At 49.2% G+C, this 15,433-nt stretch overlaps 1 protein-coding gene across 3 annotated transcripts in view; it reads right to left on the bottom strand.

Annotated features, from left to right (window-relative positions):
- Positions 1-7,670: 7,670 nt before the first annotated feature.
- Positions 7,671-15,433, bottom strand: part of AHNAK (AHNAK nucleoprotein) — a 59,963-nt gene continuing 52,200 nt past the window's right edge. For 2 of the 3 annotated variants that reach the window (XM_031024864.2, XM_031024865.2), the window contains one exon: positions 7,884-8,000. In XM_031024864.2, the coding sequence (XP_030880724.1) occupies positions 7,993-8,000 (8 nt within the window). In that variant the 3' untranslated portion in view covers positions 7,884-7,992. Of the gene's footprint in view, positions 8,001-15,433 lie in introns of all 3 variants that reach the window. The other variant, XM_081797988.1, reaches the window with a different exon arrangement.

Genomic DNA, 15,433 nt, shown 5'->3' with positions numbered 1-15,433 from the left:
CCAGCCAAGCAAGTCAGCCTCCAAAGCATCTAGGAACTCCCTCCATGTCCCCAGGGCCACCCCCGACTGGGCCACACCAGCCATCTCTCCCTTCACAACCCAGGGGCCTCCTAGCTCACACTCAGTGCCCCTGAAGTCCATTCTCCTCCCAATTGCCAAAGTTATTTTAATCACGTGAAAACCCCCTTCCCCCGCCACCCTCCTCTACCAAGTAAAATCCTTCAAAGCTTTCTAGCGCTCTTATAAAATGCAAACTGCGGAACCTGCCCATCACTGGCTCTCACCTCCCGCCCTCCTTCCCGTTGCTTATTCCCTCTGCTCAGTCCACGACCCACCCTCCCCCGCTCCCTGCCTTCAGGTCAGTGTTTTTTTTTTAAGAGCCAAACCCCTTCCCACCTCAGGGCCTTTACCCTGTCCTCACAGCATCAACTGCTCAAAAGTACTGTTGATGGGTTTAGAAAATGGCCCTAGAACAAAATGTGCAAAGAATAGAACTTGTCATAAAGATGTGTCCCGTATGGATATAAAAACACCCCCTGTTCCGTGGCCATCGGTCCCCGGCCGGGCCACACCACCCGCGGACACTGAATGAAAGTGGAGGACGTGCGGAGGGGAGGCAGGCACGGAAAGAGCATCGGCGGAGCGCAGGCAAGGAGGCTGCTGAAGAGAGAAACCTCTGCAGGCGGAATTTTCCAGCCAGCCCCGCCGGTGGGCGGGCGTAGACGCGCCTTCCCCGCCCTCAGCGCCCGGGGCCCGCGGCCACTAGGAGGCGGTGTCGGCCAAGGTGTCGGGGAGCGGACGCGCGGCTCCCACACCCTGCGCACCGCGGCCCTGAGCCCTCCCCGGGACAGATGATGAAACCCAGCGCCTTTCTGGGGCGCTTTTATCGCGTATATGATTGCTTTAATTTGATCTCTGAGATTTTTTAGATTAGAATTCTGAGAAAACACAGGGACAGTCCCACAAACAAAGCGGTTGCCCGCGGAGGGCTGCCAGTGATGATGTGTCAGCCCTTTGGGAATTAGTAATAATTCCATTCCCAGACGATTCCAAGGGCGAGTCCCGCAGAATCTACAACCTGCGAGGACCAAGGGGCGCTGCTAGAGCTGTCTTTCGACCTCATTCCGCCCCATTTTTCAAGTCTGGCAGCAGAAAGTGCAACCTAGTAATTATCTTTATAGATGGCTTACTTGCTGGGGGGCATTCTTGCAATTTCTTAGGCTTCACACAACCCAGATTCCAGAGCCCAGGCCCCAACCCCTGCTCTACAGAGAATGAGATTCCAGATGCAGGAATCTGCTAAGCCAATAAATAAGATTGATGAGCAATGTCCACCCACCCCCAAACACACACGTGCACGCACACATCCTAAAGCCACCACGCCCCACCCTTCCTTGTGGGACAATGCTGAGGGACTGTGGGACAAAAGAGGGACTCTGTGGTGGTAAAAATTCCAGAGCAGGTCATCAAGATTGGCAGTTTCAAAAGAGATTCTTGGCAGAAGGTGGGACCCTGGTGGGGGGCCTCCTGACTCTCCCACCTCCTACACTCACTCCCTCACTGCTCAGGCCCTGGGTTCTTCTGCATCCAGGTCATCATCAACTCACATACCTTTGCCTCCCGTGAGCCCTCCACCTAGGTGAGTATTGTTCGAACAGATAAGGATCCCAGGGCCCTAAAAGGTTCAGAATTTTAATTACCTATTCACAGCCGGGGAAGTATTTACCTAGGGCAAATACAACACAGGTATCCTGAGATGAAAGGAAGTGCAATTATATTGCAGCAGGCGTCCACCTCAAGGGGGCTAGAGATGTAGGTGATCCACACGAATGTGAGCTCTCAACCCGGAAACGTGTGTTCAGTTTTGAGAGAACAGAATGCAAGATGAGGGCGCCTGGGTGGCTCAGTTGGTTAAGCGACTGCCTTCGGCTCAGGTCATGATCCTGGAGTCCCGGGATTGAGTCCCGCATCAGGCTCCCTGCTCGGTGGGGAGTCTGCTTCTCCCTCTGACCCTCCCCCCTCTCATGTGCTCTCTCTCTCTCATTCTCTCTGTCTCAAATAAATAAATAAAATCTTTAAAAAAAAAAAAAAAGAATGCAAGATGAACGGATCCCAACCACAGAAAGAGCACGAATCCGTGTGATGCGTGTTGCCAGAAAGCAGAAGGAGATTGGAGAACTGAAGGAATGTTCGTCGGGTTCTTTTCTGTCTGCATGTGCTTACCCATAAGTTAGAGCACAGGCCCGCACACTCTGGCCAGCAGCCTGCATTCAAGCCATGGCCTGTTTTTGAAGATTTTATTTATGTATTTATTTATTTGACAGAGAGAGGGAACACAAGCAGGGGGAGTGGGAGAGAGAGAAGCAGACTCCCTGCTGAGCAGGGACCCCCGATGTGGGACTCGATCCCAGGACCCTGGGGTCATGACCTAAGCCAAACGCAGACACTTAACTGACTGAGCCACCCAGGCACCCCCACTTTTCTTTCTTTTAAAGATTTGAGAGAGCGCGCACGTGCGTGCACAAGTGGGGGGGAGGGGAGGGCAGAGGGAAAAACAGACGCCACACTGAGCAGGGAGCCAACTCGGCACTCGATCCCAGGACCCTGGGATCATGACCTAAGCCAAAGGCAGACGCTTAACCAACTGAGCCACCCCGGCGCCCCATCCATGGCCTGTTTTTGAATGGACCTCAAGCTAAGAAGGGTTTCTACATTTGAAGAAGGAAGAGGAGAGCAGAAGAAAAAGTTTGCCCACCCCTGTATCATATAAATATATAATTATATAACCAGTCATTTTCACCATGAATATGTCAAACACCAAAACACAGGGAGGCCAGTGTATGAATGTAGCCTCCTGCGTTTGAGAAGCATTACACGCAAACTATCTAAAGAAAAAATTTACAATGCATCCCAACAAAGCAAAAAACATATATATATGTATAAACATTGAAAACAAAGGGGAAAAGCCCAAGAAAATTGTATTTTTAGCACTATATTAGTTTGTTGTTGTTGTTGTTGTTTTATTTGACTGAGAGAGACACAGCGAGAGAGGGGACACAAGCAGGGGGAGCAGGAGAGGGAGAAGCAGGCCTCCCGCCGAGCAGGGAGCCCGATGCGGGGCTCGACGCCAGGACCCTGGGATCATGACCCGAGTCGAAGGCAGACGCCCAATGACTGAGCCACCCAGGCGCCCCAGCACTACATTAGTTTTGGCGTTCATACCTCTGAGGAGCCCAGGGGAAAGACCGCATTCCTCGACCACATTGTCAACTAAAGTGTGAATCTGGGTGAAAATGGTCTTTGAAAATAGTCTGTCACCCCCACCACCTGCCAGCAAAGGAACATTTACTCTTGAAGGAAAGAGGAACGGCGAGTCTCAGACACTGCCGTCACACTGCAAAATCCCAGGGCTTGCCGTTGCTCTAAGTCAGTGTGTCCCCGAAGTGATTGATCGCTAGGAAAGCTAGTTTTAACACCCTCAATGCATGAAACAGTTGAGGTTAGCCTGACAGAAAGATCTATAAATGACTCACAAGGCAGGAAAGAGGAAGCAAAACTAGCCCTCATCAACTTTATCAGGATGATGTGGCTAAAATTATGTCTAGTTTATGGCTGAGGCAGGGCATGCTGTTTGTGAAGGCCAAGGGACTGGTGGGTAGTAATTCTCCGCAGGGTGACCGCCACTCAAAACGGCTTCAGATGGACGATAAAGCACACCTTGATTGATGCTGGCGGGACCACACAAACAATGCATCCTGAAACGTGCAATTAGGGAACACTCCTCCCAAGCACTTACAGAACACACCAACGGGCACGTGGGACAATGTGAGGATGAATCATCCGTAGTAAGCCACCCCACATCTTTCCATGAGCAAACTAAAATTATAAGACCATAGTACATGCGGGGGGGAAAAAAATCTGAAAATAGGTTCAGCTAAACATGCACAGTGGCCAGTGTCGGGGTTTGGAATCTAGATCTGTTCCCCACCAAGTGAATAGATTCCTAACCCATCGCAAAAGTCTAGTTAACTCATAAAATATCTGAGATTGTGTGTCTGCGGTGCCTGACCATCCTGTGTTAAGTGTGAGGCACATAACTACAGAGCGTCCTTTAGAATTCCCTCCTGTGGTTCTAGTAGCCCAAGAGGTACTCCCCCAGCTCTGGGACAGGGTAGAGGCTCGGGTCAGGGGCTGCCTTGCGGGACAGATAAGATGAGGAGCAAGCTTCAGGGTACTGGGCAGGAGAAGAGTCTTCTGCCCCCACCCCGACCCTATGTGTCCAATCAGTCTCTGAGTCCATGTCCTCAGTTTCCCTTGACCTTGTCCCCTTCCTGCTGCCCCTGCTGTCAATAGCAGACCTTCACCATCTGTAGCCTGGATTATTGAAAAGAGCCTCTAAATTCATTTCCTATGGCTGCTAGAACAAATTGCCAGAAACTTGGTGGCTTTAAAAAATGTATTATCTTTAGGTCTAGGGGTCAGAGGCCCAAAATGTGCTAAAAATCAAGATGTCAGCAGGCTGTGCTCCTTCTGAAGGCTCTAGGGGAGAATCCAGTTCCTTGCTTTCCCGTTTCTAGAGGCCACCTTCGTTCCTAGCCCTGTGGTCCTTCCCCTACCTTCAAACTCAGCAGTGCAGCCTCTTCTGTTCTCTGGCTCTGGTCTCCTCCTCTGCCTCCCTCGGCGACAGATGAGGATCACTGTGCTTGCACAGCGCCCACCCCCACCCCCCAGCCCCCCGTAAGCCAGGCTGCTCATGGCCGCTCAACGTCCTCTGATTAGTCATCTCAATTCCACATGCAACCTTCATTCCCCTTTGCCATGGAACCTAACATATGCACAAGTTCTGGGGATTCAGACGTGGGCCTCTTTGGGAGTCATCATTCAGCCCCCAAATAGTCTCTAAGATTTCAGTCGTGCCCCCTTCTACAATACTCTTCCCGCAATTGGCAGAAATCAAACAGAAATGCCATGCTTTTGTTTAAAAGCCTTCTCTGCTACCAGTCTCCTATAGGATAAAGTCCAGACTCCTCACCCGGCCCTGGAGGCCCTCCTTGGAGACGGGCCCTGCCTGCGGCTCTGACCTCAAAGCCTCCTGCTTCCCCCACCTACACCTCGGGTGCAGCAATGCGCAAGGCTTGGAAATAAGGTTGCCCTCCAAATTAGGCTGGCAAATTCACGGACAGTGGATGCAGTGAGCCGTCTATGGGGATGAACCAGGAGATGGTCCCTAACGAAGAGGAAAGGTTTCTGCCATATCCTGTAATCCACCAAGGTGCGAGGGCGTCACGTGAAGAACGCGGGGGTCATCTAGTAAGTGGATATCCAAGCTGATGCACTGTGCCCTGCTGGATGAACAGAAAGGGCTGGTGTGCCAAAGACGAGGGGTGGGCAACAGCACAGCGAGACAGGAGGTCCTGAGCAGGAAGAAGGGACAATGGAGAGTCTGCCGCTTCCGTCCGCAAGGAGCCTTGACTGGGTCCCTTCAACCAGGCTCTTTATACTAAGTCTGTGCTCACCGCCCAACCTTCCTGACTTGTCCACAGGGCAGAATATACTTGTCTAGTCTACTAGACAGTTCTCACAGCAAATTAACAAATGTGCTCCTGGGGGCGCTGGGGTGGCTCTGTCGGTTAAGCATCCAATGCTTGGTTTCAGCTCAGGTCATGATCTCAGGGTCGTGGGACAGAGCCCCGCTTCAGGCTCCACACTCAGCACAGAATCTGAGATTCTTTCCCTCCCCGTCCCTTCCCTCTGCTCCTCCCCCTGCCCCCTGCTCTCTCTCTCTCAAATAAATAAAACCTTTAAAAATAAATGTGATCTGGTTGCAGCTATGGGTCTGGACGCTTAGTGTGCAGCCTCCTCTGAGAGATGGAGCCCTTCGCATTCTGTCCCCTCACACGGGTTCTCAAGTGACAAAGCCAGGAGAAAGACCCAGGTCCCACTTCTCATCTGGTTCCCCCAGACAGCTCCAGGTGTGTGGTCTATGGAAGACAGACAAATGGAAGAACGGGCGAGCAAGCGGGAAATCGGATGCCACCAGCCCAGAACAAAAGATCCTCCTGGTGGGCAGACCTCCTTCCTCAGGTGACACTTACCTGCATTACTGTGAGGCACACACATTTATATCCAAAAGAGGCACCACATCCATGCTGTTCATATCTCCACATCTTTGCAGGCAGTTCCCACTGACTGAAGTACCCTCTCTTCCCAAAGTCACCTGAAGATCCACACTCTACCCTTCATGATCCATGCAATATCTGGGACATAATTATACTCGAAAAAATCCATCATTTATCTAGAATTCAGACTTAACTGGGCATTCTTTTTATCTGCTACATCTAGCAAATTTGCGGTTCTTCAAGACTCAGCTCTTGGGCTCTTCCTACGTTGCCCCTGCTGCCCCGAGGCCCGGGGACTCTCTCTACCACCATCGCACCTCACCCAGGCTCTGTCGTACATTTATCTCACAGGAACAAGTTCGCTTGTATCTGCTTTCCTCTCTCGAACATGAGCCTCATGAGGGCGTGATCCAAATTTGTGTTATCTTGCCAGTCATTGAAGAAAAATTAGAAAATCCAGGTAAGCAAAAGGGGAAAAAAAAAAAAAGCACTCATATGAATCCAGTACAGCAGGGTCCTACTTTTGAGCCTCTGATGGAAAGACTGAGACCGATGTGGAAACTCAGACAGTAGATTAAGCACGTTACAGGCATAGAGGGCCTTTTTATTCCCATCTCTCTTCTTGCAGGCGGGACCACATCAGTCACCAAGTGGTCCCAGAGAGATAACCCTGGCTCCCAAAGAAGATCTGCCATCACTCACTGGCCAACCCCTTGGAAGAATGCACGTGTTCATGGGCAAGAAGCTCTAACCAAAGCCAACGCATTCCAAAAAGTTTGAAATTCATTGTTTCCCCCTGGCTCCTGTCTTTCTTTCTTCCAATAAAGATGAGATCAGCTTATCCAATTGGATGTTCTGTAAACCACAAATCTATCTGAAGTGTACTCATTTCACCCTTGATGAATTTCAAGACCTGATTATTTTGCAATTATATCAATGTTGGTAAGTGTTAACTATTAACCAGATAACCAAAAAATTATTTTTGGATAACCAAAAAAAATCAAATTTTGATGTCTCACATCATAGAACAAGAATTTTTGTATGTATCCCCGTAACGGGAAACTTTGAAAAATCATATGCATAAAGAAACATATTGACTGACATGTTAAAAATAACATTTTCATTTTTGTAGACTGATAAAGAGGAAAGAGAAAGGAGGGAGAGAATGTGCTCGGGCTCTCTCTAGCTCCTCCTCATATGGAGTCAGAAGTCATGCACGGACTCTGAAAATTGATACAAAGTGACCAGAATCCAACTCTCCCTGTGATTTTTTTTTTTACATTTTTATTTATTTGTTTGTTTGTTTGTTTGTTTGTTTTAGAGAGGGAGACAGAGAAAGCGCGGGGGGAGGTGCAGAGGGAGAATCTTAAGCAGACTCCACAACCAGCTTGGAGCCCAACACGGCGTTCGACCTCACAACCCTGACATCATGACCTGAGCCGAAATCAAGAGTCAGACGCTTAACCCACTGAACCCCCCAGGGGCCCCACTCTCCTGATTTTTAGCGCCAGGGAAGGGTGTAACGAGAACCACCAGCAGTGACCCAGCATAGATGCTCAATAGACGTTTATTAATGAATGAGTAAGACAACCACCAGGGCCCCGCAGTTGCCAAAGCCCACCCTGGTTACAAATGTAAACCCACACCTGATCCCCTTAGAAGTGAAGAAACGCACCAAGTGGAACTCCTGCAGCAGCCCTGTGTCCAAAACGGGCTGGGGCTCTCGAAGCCACCTCGTGGAAGGTATTCCTTTAACTGCAGGTGTTTGTTTCCTTTGGCACAGCAAGATGTAATTTCCCATTTTTAGAACAATGCTCCAAAGAACAGTCACAAAAACAGCTTTCAGAGGGGGCGGTTTTCTTCCTGGCCACTGCTACAGCCCTGTAAAACAACAATAACAACGGGATTTTTATTCAAAACACTGTTTGCCTCTCTCCGTAAAACCAGGAGGCCATTCGTTAGCTTCGCATGAGCTGAGAAAAATCCCTGCGACCCCTTGGTAGAGCATCCAAACAAACTCGTCTCTTCAGGAGGGGTCGATTTGGAAACTACTCTGCTGTTGGATCTGTTTTGGTCTTGATATACCTCCCTCCATGTGATTCCTATGCGGTAAGGGTGGAAAGGAAGTTTCTAGAAAGCCTGTGTCTGTTTTTCAGGTGCCCCGTGCAAACCTGAAACCAGAAGAGGACACTGTGTTCTTGAGGACATGCAAATAGCAGACTGAAGGGGAGGACCCAGGAAGGGATGAGGTGCATCCCCTCCCGTCTTAGCCATGAAGAAATCCCTTTCATTACCATCTCCACACAGACTTCCTCTCTGCTTCGTAAACTCAAGAAATTGGCTCCAAGACTTCGGGAGCCCTCCCCGCTCCCTCCCCATCTACTTAGGCCTTCCTTTCCATGCTGCTGCCTCTACCTGGATCACACTGAACTCCTCCCCACCTGAACTTGCATTTTTCTCTCCTCACCAGCCTCCTGGCCCAGTCACTTTGACCTCCCGGGTGGGTCTGCACACCCCGGCTTCATCTTACACCCTCCCTGCTCACCCATGGTCAGTGACTCCTCTTCCTATAGACAGAGTCCAGCGTCCTTGGTGGGACCTCATCTGGAGCCAGTCTTCCTTTCCAAGCTTATCTTCCACGAGTTCCTGCATAAATCTTAGGCGCCCTCCAAAATGGCCGGCTCACCACTCCCAGACTCCACCCCTGCCCTCTGGGTACCACCTCCCTCCCTTACCCCGCAAATTGGAATGACCTTCCTGGTCCTGTCTCTGTGACAAAATCTTACCCATTTCTGCAAGTCCCACCCAGCTACTACCTCTCTCTGCCCAGTCTAGCTGAAAATGACCTCCCTCCCCCACCCCTTACTAAAGCACTGAGATTCTGCCCCATCCACAAAGTATCTTCACTTTGTAGAGAAATCATTAGCGTGACTTTTTTCTTTCATATATGTGCTGAATTGTATGAAGGAGAAAAGTGCTAAGCCTCTTTAAGAGTCCTGGGTGGAACCAGTTCAGTGTCAGGTTTTTTTTGTTTGTTTGTTTGTTTTTAAGATTTTATTTATTTGACAGAGAGAGACACAGCGAGAGAGGGAACACAAGCAGGGGGAGTGGGAGAGGGAGACGCAGGCCTCCCGCCGAGCAGGGAGCCCGAGGCGGGGCTCGATCCCAGGACCCCCGGGACCATGACCTGAGCCGAAGGCAGACGCTCAACGACTGAGCCACCCAGGCGCCCCCAGTGTCAGTTTTGACATTGCTATACTACCTTTACTGAGCACTCGCTATGACCCTGCTGCTGAGCTGAGGGCTTCTTAGGTATGACCTCATTCAACCCTTGCAATGAAACTATAAGGTACGTACCGCATCCCCTTTTCACAGACAAGGAAACAAAGGTTTTGAGAAGCTAAATAACTTCCCCGAGAGCCTCCCGGTTTAGGAGTGAGCTGGAGCTCAGGCTTGGCTCACAGTATTGACTGTTGTGGCCAATACTCGATACTTCTTTCTCGGAGAACTTACAACACAGAACAGTTAGGATGAGCAGCGTGGGTAGGAAACCACAGGTTCTTCTCCCAGTTAGAACCAATTCATGGAAAGTTTCCCCATTCAGTGTTGGGGGGTTTTTTTCTTCTTTTTGTTTAAGACAGGAGAGGGATTTAATCCTGGAATATCAGGAGACATGATGAAGTTTTCTTTGAAAAATGGTATCAGGGCGCCTGGGTGGCTCAGTTGGTTGAGCGTCCGACTCTTGGTTTCAGCTCAGGTCGTGATCTCGGGGTCTTGAGATCGAGCCCCGCGTCAGCCTCCACACTCAGCATGGAGTCTGCTTGAGATTCTCTCTCCCTCTCCCTCTGCCCCTCCCCCTGCTGCATGCTCTCTCTTTCTCTCTCTCTCTCTCAAATAAAAATAAATAAGTCTTTTTAAAAAATGGTATCTAAGGCTTTGATGCTTGGAGGGGAAGCTTTGAAGCTGTACCTACATCACCCTAAGGTCCCAAGCCAAGTAGCAAGAACACGGATTGTGGTGCTCAGGTTCTGCCTCCTGTTTTGCAGTAGGGAGGCTCAGTCAGCTATTTACCTTATGAAGTCTCAGTTTCCTCTTCTATAAAATAATAATACTTAACCGGCAGGGTGGTTTGGATGGATTCATTGAAATAATTTATACAAAGCACCTAGCATACAATGAGTGTTCAATATTAGTATTGTTACTACTTCCCTTGGACATAAGAATCTGTGTTTCTTTTCATTTTTTTAAGTCGAAGTCTAACACATATACAGTCAAGTACATAAGGAGTGCACTTGTGATGAGCACAGAAGGATGTATGGAAGGGTTGAATTATGCTGTTGTACATATGAAACTAATATAACACTGTATGTTAACTAACTGCAATTAAAATTAAAACATAAAATAAAATAAAAATTGGGGTGCTTGGGTGGCTCAGTCAGCTGAGCATCTGACTCCTGATTTCGGCTCAGGTCATGGTCTCAGGATCCTGGGATCAAGCCCCAGGCGTCGGGCTCTGCCCTCAGAGGGGAGTCTGCTTGAGGATTTCTCTCCCTCTCCCTCTATCCCTTCCCACCCCCACCCACCCAACCCCTGCTCACACTCTCTCTCAAATAAATAAATAAATCTTTAAAAATAAAAAAATGCATAAATGGATAGCTTGATAATCATTTACACGTATATGCACTTATATAAGTACCAGTCCAGACATAGAGTATTTCTAGCACCCCAAAAGTTTCTCTCACACACCCTCTCAGTCCATAGCTCCACCAGATATAACGATGATTTGACCTTTCATATTTTAGCTTTGCCTCTTCTTGAACTTCGTAGTAATGAAATCCTACAACATGTAATCTCTCACTGCTATGTGGTACTCCACTGTAGGAATACACCACCGTTTGTTTATTGCTGCAACCTCCAGTTGATGAGAATTTCAAGTTTGGAGACAATGCCTTTGAACTTTCTTGTACATATCTCTGTGTTGTCATCTCTTAGATACATATACCCAGAGAGGAATGACAGAGTTAGGGAGTAGGCATATCTTTAGCTTGAACAGAAACTAACAAACAATTTTCTACGTGATTGTACATTTCTACAGTCCCCACAGCAATGTACGATAGTCCCAGTGGGTCCATATCTTCAGTGACCCCTGGTATTGTCACCCCTTTTCATTTTAGCCACTCGGGTGAGTGTGTAGTGGTATGTCCTCATGGTTTTAATGTGCATCTTCCCGGTGAGTAATGATATTGAGCACCTTTTCATAGTTTATTTGGCCATCTGGATTTGTTATTTTGTGAGGATCTATTAAGTCTTTTGCCCAGTTTTTATCGGGTCATCGTCTTTTTCGTACTGATTTGTTTTAAGGACTTTTTTTTTAAGATTTTATTTATTTGAGAGAGACAGAGAAAGTGCAAGCAGGGGGAGGGGCAGAGGCAGAGGGAGAGGGACAAGCAGACTCCCTACTGAGCGAGGAGCCTGACACGGGGCTGATCCCAAGACCCTGAGATCATGACCAGAGCCGAAGGCAGATGCTTAACTGACTGAGCCACCCAGGCGCCCTTCTTATTGATTTAAAATGGTTCTTCATATATCCTTAAAATAAATACTTGGTCGAATGTATGTACTGCAGATTTTGTCTGAGTCTGGGGCTTGCCTCTTCGTGTTTTTAATGGTGCGTTTTGACGAGGAGATGTTATAATTTTGATAAAGCTCAACGTACCAATTTTTCTTCTATAGTCAGTGCTTCTGGCGTTCTGTTTTAAATTTTGCCCACCCCCAAGGTCACAAAGACATCCTATGTTAATTTCCTTTTATCTTGCTTTCCCCGTATCTTCCTCTAGAGTTGAGATGACCTTCTATTTCAATAAGGAGAAAAGGTCCCACAGAAAAACTCACCATGACTGGTTTGCGCTGTCGCTCACATGATCATGACTACCAGTCTTTGGACCATCCAGTCTGTTATCCTAAGGCCAACTTAGAGCATCAAAGGGCACCATTGCTGACTGGATGCATTGCTGTAATTCCAGAGACTCTAATTTGGAGGGGTGGGGGAGCATCTTCCAAAATGAGCCAGAAAGGAGAAGGGAAGCTATCAGTCCCCCTCAGTACTATTTACATTCTCAGGCCAGCGGTTTACTCCAAAACCCTAGCTGTGATCACTTTGCAGACACATTCTTCCCATCCTAGCAACTCTCACTGTCCCCCCTTTATAAGCCTTTTCCCCACGCATGTTCTTTTCTCCCTGGATTTGCCCTTTTATCATCATTCACCGACCCACTTGACACCTTTGCTTTTTCTTCCCTTCACCTCCCCTCCTCTAACGCCAGGTTTCCCAGCTTCAGTGGGGAGGAGCCTCATTTCCCAAGTGCCACGAACGTTTGGGGCTGGAAACTGTTGCTGTGGGGCCCGTCCTGTACACTGTAGGACACACAGCTCTTCTGGTTCCTCCCATTTCCTTCCCACCTTCCTACTGTCAATCAAGAGGCCTGAGGGAACAGTAAGGGGGTGGGAGGCAAACCATAGCTTTTTCAAGCTGAAGAGAGCCTTAGATATGATCTAGTGCAACCCCCTCATTTTACAGATGAGGAAATGGATCCCGAGAGGGGGAGGGAGAGGATGCACCAGAGCCAAATATGTGGGGGAACAAAGCCAGGCCAAACAGGAAGTTGAAATTCCAGGGCTTGAGGCAGAATTTCCAGTCCCACCAGGGAACCTGGGACTGCTTCCCACAGCAACTTTCTCCCTCCAAGCCATGCGTCCTATTCCAGAAACAACCAGGGCTGCTCAGACAGAGCAGCAGACTCAGATGGGACAAGCCCCCAGCATGTGTGCATGAGCATCAGTCCCTGAGAGCCTGTTCCAGAGCCTCCCGTGGACACAGACGACCACCCATTCCATCGGGGATGTTTTGAGATGACTAATGCCGTGACCATGTCTTAGTGTTAATTCTATCGTCATGAGGGAAATGATGGGCATAGCACCTGCCCGCACCCGTCCCAACGGAGGAGTTGGAGAGCAACAGAGGTGGGTGGAGAGCTGGAGGGAGCCTGGAGATCGGGTCTGTCCTGGCTCTGTCGCCAAACAGGCAGGTGATGGGGACCTCCCAAGTTATGGTGGCTGTTAACACCTACTGAGCGCTTACTGTACACTAGACCTGGGTGCCCTCCTGAAACGTCTTCGATGGGGTCACCCGTATGCGCGAATCACCCTACTCATTACTTCTTGCCAACACCAAGCTCACCCCCAATGTCACCATCAGACACCCATGGAGACCCCCTTGTGTGTCAAAGTCCACACCAAGAACTTACACAAAACTCAAGATTTTAGTGGTTCCGTGATGAGTACTTTCATGTTAACAGTTATGAACTTGTGTCAGCAATTATTAGAAAAATGCCGGGTTTCATTTATGGTAGTGACAAAGATTTCTTTTTAATTAAATGTGAAGTTTTAAAATAAATCTGTTTCAAGAGGACCATTAAGCAAACAATGTACGGAGGGCATGTGGATGTGCAGAGAGGGTGATGGTGGCCCTGGATGGACTTAAGTGTGGGCCCCCAGCTTAGAGGCGGCTGCCCTGCTGTAGCCTTTGTGCATCGGACTCCCACCTGCTGCTCCCACGGCCTCTCCCTCAGTAAAGCCCTGTGGATTTGAAAGGCCCTAGTCAGCCCTTCTGCCTTCTCCTGGCCTGTTCCACGTGAGGGTCACTCACTTCTGGATTCTCTCTGCTTTCTGGTGGTAAAAGAGAAACTCAACAAGGCTGATCAATGTACTGAGATCCACAAACAAGAGGCCAAGTAAGAAGACAGAAAGGGATGAGGACACCGCGCCCTTACCCTGGTCCCAGTCCTGCGCCTTCTGCCCCCCACCAGACTTACAAGACACTGGCTGGGAAAAAGTCTGGCCCAAGGCCCTCTGCTGAGGACCCCTCCCGCACTGGTCTGTGCCCTGGCCGTGCTGTCGAGGACCCCACTCCACCCCCTCCTGCTGGGGGTGTGGTGGCACAGGGGTAAATGGAGCAGGCTGGTGGCTCCAAAATCTAGGTCCTATGGGAATTCTAGCCTCAGACGAACTGTCCTGTACTAGGACCTATACCTGGTGATACAGGAAGGACTGTCCTCCCTTGGCAAATAGAGACAGTTTATAAATAACACTCATCAATGAGATGGGGGGACTCGCTCAAAGCCCCAGGGGTATAACAGCAAACAATAGGCTGGAATTCAAACCAGCCTCCAAACCCCACCATCCTCAGCTCTCTCAGACAGGAGTCAAACACCATCTGCCCTTGGAGGGCCGGTCATTGTATTCTCTTGGGCGCCACCTCCCCCACGGCTGGGCGGGTGTCCGGACAAGGAAGCCTGAGCCTTGTTCAGGGCATTGTTCTCCCTCAGAAGAGGATCTCGAAAGCAGAAGGAAATTAGAAACAACCACACAATGAATACCAGATTCTCCTTTCTCCCTGCTTTGGTGGCCAGGAGATTAAGCAGGGCCAGCTGACAGTGCGCCCCACCCAGCAGCTGCTGGCCCTCCAGGAAGTCGTCCATGCCATTGGGAAGGTCTGGTCTTGGAGGCTGCTCTGGTTCTCTATTGATTTCCACAAGATCCATGTTCTTTCTCCAGCTAGATGCTGACTCCTGGAGGGCAGAGACGCATCTCGGGCTTCCTTCCCGCAAGGTATCCCCGACAAGTTGCTGGCACTCTGTGTTGGCGGGTTGAGTAACTGATTCCATCTGGGCACTTTCCTAGACACTTCACAGGTGTAAACTCATCGAACCCCCATAGCCATCCCATGAGGGAAAAACTATCGTTAGTCACATTTTGGTCATGAGGAGGTGGAGTCCAAGTGACCCAGGGGTGGGCAGGACTGATCTGACTGTGGTAGCTTTGATGGGACTACATGATCCCGCTCCTTACTTCTTACCAACATCAGCATCCCCCAGCGAAGCCATGAGACATGCACGGAGCCCTCCTGAGGTCAACGTCCAACCCCACATGCCAGCTAAAGAGGCTGACCTAAGAGAAGACATGTCCCTTTCAGTACTTGCACCCCGACAGACAGCACAGGATGTGGGTGGACATTAACGAGCTCTTGAGGAGGAGACACACAGAGCTAATGTCAATCTTACCAACTTTGCATCTGAACATTCCTGCTAAGGATTTTTTTCTTAAAAATACACTCTTTTTTTCTGTTGGGGCTATTATTCATTTTAACATAATGTTGTGTTTTATGCCTCCTACGTAAGTAGGCACCAGCTTTAAATGTTGTGGAATACTGAGCTCATATATCTAGTCAAACTTCTGTTTGCTTTTTGCTGCATCCA

This window comes from Leptonychotes weddellii, chromosome 11 (genome assembly GCF_054177405.1).
Source record: "Leptonychotes weddellii isolate Sample4059 chromosome 11, ASM5417740v2, whole genome shotgun sequence".
NCBI classification, from domain to species: Eukaryota; Metazoa; Chordata; class Mammalia; order Carnivora; family Phocidae; genus Leptonychotes; species Leptonychotes weddellii.
Note: the sequence above shows the minus strand (reverse complement) of the source record. Positions and strands in the feature narration are given on the sequence as shown.